Raw genomic sequence first — 11807 nt, forward strand, 5'->3', positions numbered from 1 at the left:
TGTGCAATGTGTGCAACAATCACTACTCTGTGAAATTATCATCCAGTAAATCAGAACATGTAAAATGAGAACCACTTTAAAAAGGACTTTTTAAAAAAAAGGCTTGTTCTTTAAATTGTTAAAAAGGATTTTAACAAACACTCACTCCAATTTCTATCATATCACAAATCCTACAAACTCATCACAAAATGCATCAAAATTACCTAAAAGACTAACATTTTCAATTTCTACCCATTATTAAAAACCATATGGCACTCAAGCTCCACACATTTTTATTAACAAAAAAACCAGTCATCCACTGAAGAACATGAAAATCAAAAAAACAAAAAGAAGAAGCCGTAAAAGTACAACCTCAGGAAATTCAAAGCACTTTGAGAATATCCTCAGCTCCACTGAAAGTAAAAGCACCACCTTCCTCCAAATTCAAGACCTTGACAACTCCATCTTCAGCCAAGAGCGCGTACCTTCTCGACCTGACACCCAAACCCACAGGCTGATCACTCAGATTGAGCTCAGCCCCAATGGCTCGAGTGAAATCCCCATTGCCATCAGACAACAAAAGCACCTCGTCGTTGACTTTAAGGTTCTCCTTCCACGCCCTCATGACAAAAGCATCGTTGACCGAAATGCAAGCGATGGTGTCGACGCCTTTGGCTTTGAGGTCCTTGGATTTTTCGACGAAACCAGGGAGGTGTTTTTGGGAACAGGTTGGAGTGAAGGCACCTGGTACGGCGAAGAGGATGGCTTTTTTGTTTTTGGTGAGGTCGGAGATGGTGGTGGTTTGGAGTTCGCCAGATGGGTCGAAGTAAGAGAGTGTTGCGTCGGGGAGCTTGTCTCCGACGGAGATAGTGGCGGAGATTGTGGATTTGGCGGTGGAGAATTTGAGGGGTTTTGGGTGGTGTTTGATGGGGAGGGAAGTGAAGGAGAGTTTTGAAGAGAGGGATTTGGCGGCGGGGAAGAAGGAGGAGGTGGTGGCGGTGGCGGTGGCGGTGGCGGTGGAGAGAGAGAGGGAGGTGGGGGAAGAGAGGAGGAGTCTCGAGATGGAGAGAGTGGCGGCCATTGTTTGTGTTTGCGAAAATGTGTGAGAGAAACTCTCTGTGATGATGTTCTGTTTTGGGTGGTTTTGGACCTTTGGTTTGGGTGAGAGATTTGGGCGGAGGGAGCAATGAGGGGCTAGGATGTGTCGCGACAGAGATTTGTGTGTGATTTTTTCTAGGAGGCCTTTTTGTTTGGGCCTTTTGGGGCACTAGGGTAGAGAAGTGCCTTTTTGGCATTTTGTGTGTGTGTTTTTTTTTTAATAGTAAAATACTATTTTAATTTATAAATTTTATCAAAAGTTTATTTTTCATTCCTAAATGTTAAAGAATTCGTTTTCTTTTTTTATCCTTAAACTTTATAAAAAAATTTTAAAAATAGCTTTGGGACTAAAATAGAAATGAAAAAAAAATTCAATAGTTTAAAGACGAAAAATAAATTTTTTATAAAGTTTATGGATAAACAACAAAACGTTGTCGATTTTCAATAGTTTTAAGACAAAAAATAAACTTTTTAAAATTTAGAGATGATAAACAAATTTTTAAAATTATATATTACATTTTTGTATATATACAAAATATTTTGATGATTGGTTTTTATCATCAGCTTAAAACACCAATTAATTTTGTTATATAAGCAGATTTCAAACTCCCAAGACACCAAATCTCTTATTCCAAACAATAAACTTTATCCTTTGAACAAATTAGAATCCACTGGTTTGAAATATTTTGTTCTAAGTCAGTGTTAAGTCAAAAAAATGAGAAGGCTTTGTCATTGATTGTTATAGGTTAATAACCACTTGTCGTAAGTCCATGGACCACAAGTCCCCATGGGCCATGGCCCTGCGAATGGGTTAATCGGTCATATAACGCCCTGGCCCAGAGGGTACGAATTTAGTTTCAGCCTTGCGTAGATCAGTTCCATACAAGAATACTTCTGTTCTTATTTGTTCTTGTGTTGTATGGATGAAAACAAATAGCTCTTTTTCAGCGTACGACAAGTAAATTTTGCATTTTTTTTTTTTTTTTTTTTGTAACCAGAGGAATGCTCATAAAACTAAAAGGAAAGCAAAGGTTCAAGACAGAGCCGACTGCACATTTGTTGGCTTCATGGAAGATGTGTTTAATGCAATAGCGGAGAATCTGGGTAACCAACTGCCTGCAATTATCGATGAGAGGAGAGATAACAAAGTTAACATAGTTAGGATTATTAAGGGCATCAACTATGGCTTTAGCATCCATTTCTATAATAATAGCAGGAAGCTAGATGCATTCAAGAAAATAAATTTCTAAATCATAGTCTCCCTTCCCCCTTTTTTTCCTCCCTAAACTTCGTTGAACTGCAAAACTTTGGGCTTCCTATGATGCTTATCGAACAAAACTTGTCTCCAAACTAGTTTGGAGACAAACTTTTCAAACTTCTCATATATCTATTTTTTGGGTATGAATTTTGAAATTTTAACTGTTGAATTTTATGTTCCTTAATTATATTTTTAACATGGATATAAAATTTCATTCAAATTGAATGTTATTTACTATTCGATCAATAAACTTATCTTTTATACACAATTTTAGATCATAAAAACTTGAATTTTAACATTTGTTTGATAACAAAGCAATTGATTTTTTATTTTCTTAAAATTTTGCAAGCATAAAGGATATAATAAGAACATGCAATCCAACGGTTAAAATTCACACTTAATATAAATATATATGAGAAGTTTGTAGAATTTCTCTCTAAACTAGTTTGGAAAAAAACTTCATTTATGTTTATCGGCCACCATTTCACTAAAATGTTAATAACGTGTATTAATTATGGCACATTCAGATTTTCACTAAAGAAAAATAAAAAAATAAAAAGAGTTTTAATTCTTCAGGTACTTCAATCAAATGATATAAGCAAGTTAAAATAGCATATTAGCAGATCCTTTAAAATCAATAATCAGAATAAAAATTTTCCTTACAGCCCAAATAAACCTGAATAATAATAAAAATCATGAGAAAATGGTACAAGTCAAATATTGATAAAATCAAAGTAGGAATATAATTGTATCAAAAAAAAAAAAAAAAAAAGAGTAGGAATATAAGAATATTACATGCAAAGGGGTGGAATGTACTACTAAGATGCCCATTCAATGTTTCCATGTGAGTAGATGGAACGGTGAGAAAAGTGGATATAATTTATATGCCAAGATTCCAAGGAATATGTTTCATACAGCTCGATTTTAGTTATTAAATAATTTGTTAGTTGTAACTACTTTTTTTCTTTTTTGATCAATTAATGAGTTTGCAACTATTTTAATAACGTTGTTTATCTAACTAGATTTCATGATTAGGTTAGCTAACTTTCGAATGATTAAAGAAGCAGCAAAAGCTTATTCAGGTTAAAGATTAGTGCGTGATTATAGGACAATTCGGCCTATAGCCGCGTTTGTTTTAGCCGCAGTTTCAGTCGTGGCCTAAAACCCACAACTATAGGCTGAGGGATCTATAGCCGCGTTTTTACAAATGTGGCTATAGGCGCTATAGCCATGTTTTAAAAACGCGGCTATATATATATATATATTTTTTTTCCTGGCCAGATGGCAAATGCCTGGAAGTAAATGAAAAAATTGACTGGAAATAGAACCCTAGATAAATATGTGTGTGTCTAGTGAGTTTGGTTTTACAAACCTCAAGATTATGACCTCTATGGCTAAAATGCTTTATACTTATTACCGCATTTGTGCAGCACATCACATCATAGAAGCTGCCTATGAGGAGGCTACATGCAGGTCAAACTAAAGCTTTTCAGAAGACTATATTCACTATAAATTCTTCGAGGATGCATAGCAAGCTTCAACCAGCAATTTAAAAAAAAATAAAAAAAAAATAAAGCATATCAAAGAATATGATCCATGAAAAATAACAACTAAAGCCCATTTACAGAGAATTGAAATCCATGAAGCTAGGATCCAATTTAAGAATTTAACCATATACTTAAAAGGACTAAATGTTAAAAATTATTTGCTTACTTCAGATAAATTTATTAAGAAGGAATTGACAATGATTTTTTTGTGAACCACTACACATTTCAACTCGGATTCAAACTCTAAACAAAAGTTCCTTTTTATTATTCCATTTTTTTAAGTTGCAGCTTGTAGAATTTGTATAAAATCTAGACCATGATTGATTCAACCAAGTTGCTACCCTTTTTTTTCACCAAAAAAAAAAAGTTGATACCTTTTCAAAGGTCATACCCAGTGGTCTCAACAGCCCTAACATAAAAAAGTCATAAAATTCCTGCAAAAGATGTACTGTAACTGCTACAGTTCATCATAAATAACCATATAACATTAATGAAAAATGACATAGTAATGATAGCTAAAGAATTTCATGCCATAAAAAAAAATAAAAAAAGAGCTTTTCCTTTCATGCCATCCACTTGTTTGACTTATGTATTTACTTTGTTTATGTACCAATGCTAAGATTAGTAAACCAATAAAACTTACAGCCGACTGTTGTAAAGTTGACAATTTTCAACCTATCACTCATCATATGCACTTTACACGTGTGATGTGAACAATTCTACGTTTTTCCATAAACTCCATTTTCTATCTTCTTTTAGCTCTTATGTTTAAAGCTAACACAATTTTATTCACAATTTCTATCACATCATCATTTGTATATATATTGAGTAATGCTATAAACACAACTAACAACTTGACACCACTAACACTATTTTATTATCCACTATTAACAACAATTTGTTTTCAATTTTAGTGTGCTTTATTGTTTTTTAAACTAGAAAACCCCATGTTCCTGCAGTTATATATAACTGGATGCTTTTGGATAACTGTGCAAACGATTATGGCTAGAGTTTAGGGTTTGGTTTAGTACCCATGAACTAAACTTGGAGTTAGACCAACCCAATTCTCTTTGGGTCACAGCGCTCAAAAACTGTTATTTCCCGCATGCTTCTTTAAGCGAGGGGGCCATGTCCCTCTCCCCCAATGCTCATAACTTTCTTTATTTTGTTCCAAATCTTAATTTTTCAACCAATTAAATAAAATTAAATTAAATTAAAATGGGTTGGTTCTCTCGTGACTTAACCAAAAATTTAAATAAATCTACATTTTTCTTTTATGCTATGCTTAGGAAATTAAGGCAAGATAGTACATGTTTTACTAAAGAACTTAACATTTGGTTCAATTTTCAAAAGAGTCATGTCGTCCATCTTTGTTAGTATTCACATTGTTAAGTATCAAATGGGCCTCGACACATCACCCATTCACATTGTTAAGTAACATGACTTATTGTGTAACTGGAGTTAAATGAGTGACATGTCAAGGTTCGTCTAACAATTAATGGTGAAAGTTGAAGCTACTAATAAAGATGAACAACAATGCCCTTTTGAAAATGAAAACGGAACCAAACGTTAATAGCCAAAATGAAACTTTTGAAACCTTAAGGGCCAAAGTTAAAGTAACCCCACAAATTTAAAGGCCAAATATATATTTTAGTGAAAATGAAAAATGTGGATTTATTCAAATTTTGGTCAAGTCATGATAGAACTAGGTCATTTTAGTCTTATTTTATTTATCATGGAAGCACCAACATTCGTCCCTTGTGGCTCTACCAAATTGGACGCTATCATATGCAAAAATAGATGAGATAAGTGCAGACCACCTCTACTAGAAGACACCCCTAAGAGAACCCTTTACTTCTACCTTTATGATCAATGAAGTAAAGACCTTCGGCACATAAAAGAAACGTGTATGGGAACTAGGAAGAATGGATCCTTTTCTCTCATGCCTATTGCTAGAATCATATATCCCGCTAGTAAACCATTGATCATAGCAAAATAAGAGATTGAAATCAAGCAAACCATTAACCATATGTTGATACAACGCTAGCCCCTGGACCTAGGACACTTAGACGATGGCCTTGACCCCTTACTAGAGAAAGACCTTCAAATGTGGGGGGGGGTTAATAAGTGATATTTTTAATTTAAAAGAAATTGTGAGTAGTTTTTTTTTTTTTTCTCAACTCTTAAAAACGTCCAAAAAACTGAGTGACAGATTTTATTGCATAGCTTTTACAAATCAATGTGTTACCAATCAAAATAAATTATTCAAATACTCATTTATTATATGGTTGAGGTGTCATTAATTACATTTATTATCAAGTAAATTTGTAGAAATTTCGGAGTAAAAATTGTAGATTTGTAGTAGTTTTAGCATTTTTCAAAAACATAATGAATTAATACAAATTTAACCGATCACTATTAAGTAAATTAGTCGCATTGAAAGTAAGAAGAACTAATTTTAAATAATAAAAAAAGTTATAATTATGATGACACTCAAAATTGTCAGTAGGTCTATCGCCCAAACCCGCAATCTTCAATGAAAGGTGAAGAGTGGTGAACCTGCAAAAAATAGAAACACCTTCAAAGGGCACCACACCTTCAAAGGGCACCAATGTGGTGCCAGTCTAAGACCCTCCGAAAATTAAGTCAGAGATTGATGGTAAACTTTTTGGAGAGGAGTTTCAGTGAGTATTTTTTGCATACCTTGGGATAGGAGTGTCTTAGTGTTTATATAGGAGTTTTCAGATGATCACTTAGCTAAATTGTAGGGATATGGGGTCATCCTCTAGCTAACGTGTAGGAGTTGGGAACTATCCCATAGATGATCCGCAAAGAGTGAGGAGTTATCCTTAACTAGTTTATAGGAGATAGAATCTATCTCATTATTTGCAACAGTGTGCATGTAGGAGAGTCTTAGGTAATGTGGGCATTGCAACATGTGTTGTGTGCTTGGTCGTACTCGTCAGCTTTTGGTCATGTCATATGTCCATGTTGGTCGCGTTTGGTCTTCCACTTCCGGTGAGTAGGAGCTCTTTGGAAGACCAACTTATTTGGGAAGAGTAGCACCCTCCGAAAGAGTAGCTATGGGGTTAGTCAAAATATTCCTTATCAAATTATATTTGAGTGATGTTTAAATAATAGTAAATAAATAAAACTTATTAAAACTTCTTCTTTTTTTTCTAAGAATGAACTCATTAAAACTTAAACTACTATATTAAGCCGAATCCAAATCTTTTGTCTCATTTTTTTTTGCTCCACTCTATACTCCACTAATAAAAACTTGTCACGTGTTCACCTAAGTAATTAAATACTACTATTAATTAATAACGGTAGTATTAATAAGTCAATAATGGTAGTATTTAATTACTTAGGTGAACACGTGACAAGTTTTTATTGGTCAAGTATAGAAGTAGAGCAAGAAAAGTAAGACAGAAGATTTGGACTCTATTAAGCCGGCCCAATATTGATACTTCTGTCTGTGCTAGATCGCACGAGTATGCACTCAAGAGTCAAATGGTCTGTTTTTTTCTTTTTAATAATTCAAAATTTCAAAAGGTCTTATATAATTATTGCGATAAACTTTTGTTATAGGTAATTTAACACCAACCTGGCTAATTAATTATTAATTTCTTAGCGTGGATACGTGGATTGGAGCCAAGGTCCATGGACTTTCGGTAAAAGTAGTATTTTTATGTTTATTTTCAAAATGCAGCTTGCGTAATGCAAGCCCATGCGCAGAAACCGAGGTCACGCCTTCGCCTACCATAATTTGTTTGTTTATCATGACTTAGTTTTGTTGAGAAAAAGAAAAATACAGCTAATGTAGAAATGTTATTAAATTTTTTTAAAATGATTCGTTAACAAATGCGGTAAGATTATCAAATGCCACTAGAAAACCAGCACGGTCAATTAAATATGTCTTCTAATGCTGGTTTTCTCATGGAGGTGACGTATCTTCAAATCTTTAGATAATCCAAAAACATCTAAATATAGTGAAGACAATAACTTAGATATTTTGTGCCCCTAAGAAAGAGAGGGTCCAGACACACCAAATTGGAACCAGGTGAAACGCAGGCTCGTTCAACATGTATGCTTTCATAGGTTAATCAAATATTTTAGAAGTAGAAAGGGCCAATATTTTTGGAATTGACTCCATTGGATAGCAAGAAACCATTTCACAACTCACACACACACACATACTTCTATCATCAATTTCAGTGACTATAAAAATTAGTCACATAATTTCACAATTATTTAAGATGAGAGAAACTCTGTGGTCCAGAATGAATCTTGCCTTGATGCTGATATACAAATTTGGAAGCAGCAAATTGCTGCAGTCATGAGATGTATGTGATGTAGAAAATATTTTTAAAAAAAAAATACAATTGAGAACTGCAAAACGTTGCAGTCACGAGAGTCAAGAGTCAACCATTGACATTTAAGAGGCCCTTAAGCGGCTGAACATCCCTACAAAAGCCAACAAATTAAAAAACAATCTGACATCATTTTAGCATTGGTTAAAAAAAAGAAAAAGAGATTGAATAAAAATTTTAATTTAGATTTTTACTTTAATTTTCATAGGATAAAAAGAAATATATGTATGATTGGGTGACCAGTTTGGAGATAGTAAAGGTCCCCATGGAGTATACAGATTTCCTATCTTATTATAAACTTTGATTATTTAAAAAAAAGTGTTAAAAAAATCTATAAAAATTTATGATTGATGAAACATAAAAAAAAGAAAAAAGAAAAGGGAATTGATGATTTATATTCCCATTTGAAGTGACAAATTAAAATGGCACTTTTTAATACAACTTTTTTAAAAGCTTTTTTTTTTCTTAGTTGTAAAATTTTCAAACAACCAATTTTCAAATGAGTGAAAATAAAGTACACCAAACAAGCATTAAGCCTCAACATTGTAAAGCATCTTAAGGATGAAACACCCTGCTTTTGTGTGTGTTTATAAAAAAATTTATGCACATCGTATTGACATCTCCAAAATACTAGTTATCAACTTTCAATACTTTTATTTTTGCCCCTCCTCCTTATCTCACATCTCACTCACTTTCACTAGCATTGACATCACCTCATTACACAAGGTAAAATGGCTTTGCCTTGCCCTAGTCTTACTTTCATTAGCATCAACACCACCTCACTACGCATGGTAAAATGTATTTGCCTTGCCCCACTCTCATCTGTTGGAAAATATGGCTAAATAAACAAGTTTTGATTTAACAATACAAACCCTAAAAATTTAGCAATAACAAAAATAAATAGATAGAGTTAGAAAAATCTCACAAACTATAGACTCAGGCAAAATGCGTTGTCTTTAAAGGTTGATTCGTGCCACCAGGAGTAGAACTCGGTGTGAATGACTCTCTTGGCCAAACAACCCCCAAGATTATATTATAGTAATTTCTTCAAGTTGATCACACACTCAATCAAGAAAAACTAGGAACAACCTTACTTGCCTTTCCTTTTCTTAAAAAAATAATGAAGCTGAAATTTCTGTGCTGAAATTTTTGTGCAGCAAAGAAAAAAAAAGAGCAAAACAGAGGGATACGGCTGGAGAAGAAGATAGAAATTATCAGTGTTGAATAGTATGATTTTTTAGGATTTTAAGCTAATGATGTGAGTGATGTTGGACTGTGCACCAACGGCTACTGTGCATGCCAACGGCTGCACATTTAATGCCCCAACGGGCAGAATCAGATTGAGGCCCAAGAGAGATAGAAACAAGTCTAAGTTCAACCCAAGCCCAACTCTAACCCTTAGCCCATTTATTTCAATCTACCACTCAAGGTGCAATGGTTTATGTAGAGAGGGAAAATTCCCGACCTATCACAAGCTGACACATCATACTACCAAGTCCACAAAATACAACCAATTACAAGGCGCCACGTATTGCTACTAGGTTTTTCCATCACTATTCGGATTCCAATAGAAATTTGCCAAGTGTCATTGAAATAAAGGCATGAAACTGCATCAGCACATGTAAGCGATGACACAAGCAGCCCTGCACGTGTAAGCGATGACACAAGCAATCCAGCACGTGTAAGCGATGACATAAGCGGACCAATCAAGCTATGACAAGTGTCACCAATCAGACTCCGCCACGTGTCGCTCACCTACCCCTAAACTCCTATAAATAGAAGCCTTCCTAAGACATTTAGGAGGACACACAAACAGAGAGAAGGAAGAGGAGATCTTGAGTTCAGAAATCCAGAAGCTCTGCCGGAATCAAACCCCGAAGCCTCTAGGAATTTCAAGAACTTCAACCTTGAATACGGACAACATTCGAAGCAAAATCATCCAAACTACTCGTCCAAGTCTCAAAGGTCACTGAAATCAAGCTCAAAAGCCTCCAGAAACCTCAACAAACCACAAATTGGTGAAGCTCTACGGATTCAAGCCTCCAAAGCCCCGAAGAACTTCCACCACAAACCTTCAAATACGAAGAACAATCGAAGAGGAATCATCCAAATCATATTCCTAAATCTCAAAGTTCACTGGAATCAAGCTCAAAAGCCTCCAGAAACCTCAACAAACCACAAATTGGTGAAGCTCTACGGATTCAAGCCTCTAAAGCACTGAAGAATTTCCACCACAAACCTTCAAACACAAAGAACACACGAAGAACACGAGGAACACGAAGAACAAAGAATTTCTAACAAGCTCATAGCTAGAGATTCATTGTAATTCCGTTTCAAAGATCTTCGATCCATTCCTCAGCTAAATTGAAGAATATCTTATATTCAAATCAAAATCACATTACCACAATTACAATCAATAAATCTTTCAAGGAGATCGAATCAGAGGATCACTCTTTTGTAATTACAGAGAATTGTACCACACATTTATCAATACAAATTCGTATTTGTGAAACTATTTTACTTGTTTGATTTATTTCGAACTAAGAAATTTAGTCGTCTACAAATTCTGGCACGCCCGGTGGGACCTCTCTGCCTCTCATCTCATTCTCCTTCAAAGAAAAAAATCTTAATCATCTTGCTACCAACTTCAATGGCCTCTAGCAAGAACATTCAAGCTTCAACAATAGCTACTTCAATTAAACTTGGTGCGGCTATCACCAACAGTTGCATTGAAGCAATCAATTATAGCCAACCTAAAGCTCACAATCAACTTCAATCTCAATCAACCAAGGAAGCCAAGGTCCAAACAATCATCTCCTTAGACCCTCTTAAAAGAAACAAGGTCATCAACAAGGACATCTCCACCTTGGAACACCACAAGTATGGGGGCAAATCCCCTTCTTCCTTCACAAGAAGTTGGTCGCACGATTTCTCTCTCATCAAAGGGAACCCAAAAGATGAGATTTCACGTGCTCACTTCAATTCACTTCCTTTTCCATCATTTGTGGAAGTTGTGTCAGTCATGATGACTAACACCTCTACCATGGAAGAAAAGATGGCTGAAATGGAACAAAGGGTCGTCCTTCTCACAAAAGCACTTGAAGATAAGGACCTTCAAATTGCAACTTTAATGAACAAGCTCAAAGTACAAGATCTTGGTGAATCAAGCCATGGTCATAAATTCACATCTGCGAAGGATGATGAAGGGAAAGAAATTGAAAACACTCCCCGACAAGAACAATCCACCTCAATGGCCTCAATATATGTCCAACAACTGCAGGACATGATAACGAACACCATACGAGCACAATATGGAGGTTCTTCCACACATTCTCTCATGTATTCAAAACCTTATACAAAACGCATTGACAATATGAGAATGCCAAATGGGTACCAACCCCCTAAGTTCTTGCAATTTGATGGAAAGGGAAACCCTAAGCAACACATTGCTCACTTTGTAGAAACTTGCGAGAACGTAGGGACTCAAGGGGGCCTCTTTGTAAAGCAGTTCGTTCGTTCACTAAAAGGGAATGCCTTTGATTGGTATACAGA

The 11807-nt window shown here is 35.0% G+C and overlaps 1 protein-coding gene across 1 annotated transcript; it reads right to left on the reverse strand.

Moving 5' to 3' along the window:
* Positions 1–249: 249 nt before the first annotated feature.
* LOC142610813 (peroxiredoxin-2E-1, chloroplastic) lies at positions 250–1205 on the reverse strand. Its single transcript, XM_075782757.1, has one exon. It carries the CDS (start codon positions 1058–1060, stop codon positions 362–364), a length of 699 nt encoding a protein of 232 aa, XP_075638872.1. The 5' UTR covers positions 1061–1205; the 3' UTR covers positions 250–361.
* Between the last annotated feature and the right edge of the window lie 10602 nt (positions 1206–11807).

Source organism: Castanea sativa, chromosome 9 (genome assembly GCF_040712315.1).
Source record: "Castanea sativa cultivar Marrone di Chiusa Pesio chromosome 9, ASM4071231v1".
In the NCBI taxonomy this organism is placed as follows: Eukaryota; Viridiplantae; Streptophyta; class Magnoliopsida; order Fagales; family Fagaceae; genus Castanea; species Castanea sativa.

Coding starts and splice junctions, on each gene's coding strand:
- LOC142610813 (XM_075782757.1), bottom strand. CDS start 1,060: ATGGCCGCCACTCTCTCCATCTCGAGACTCCTCCTCTCTTCCCCCACC.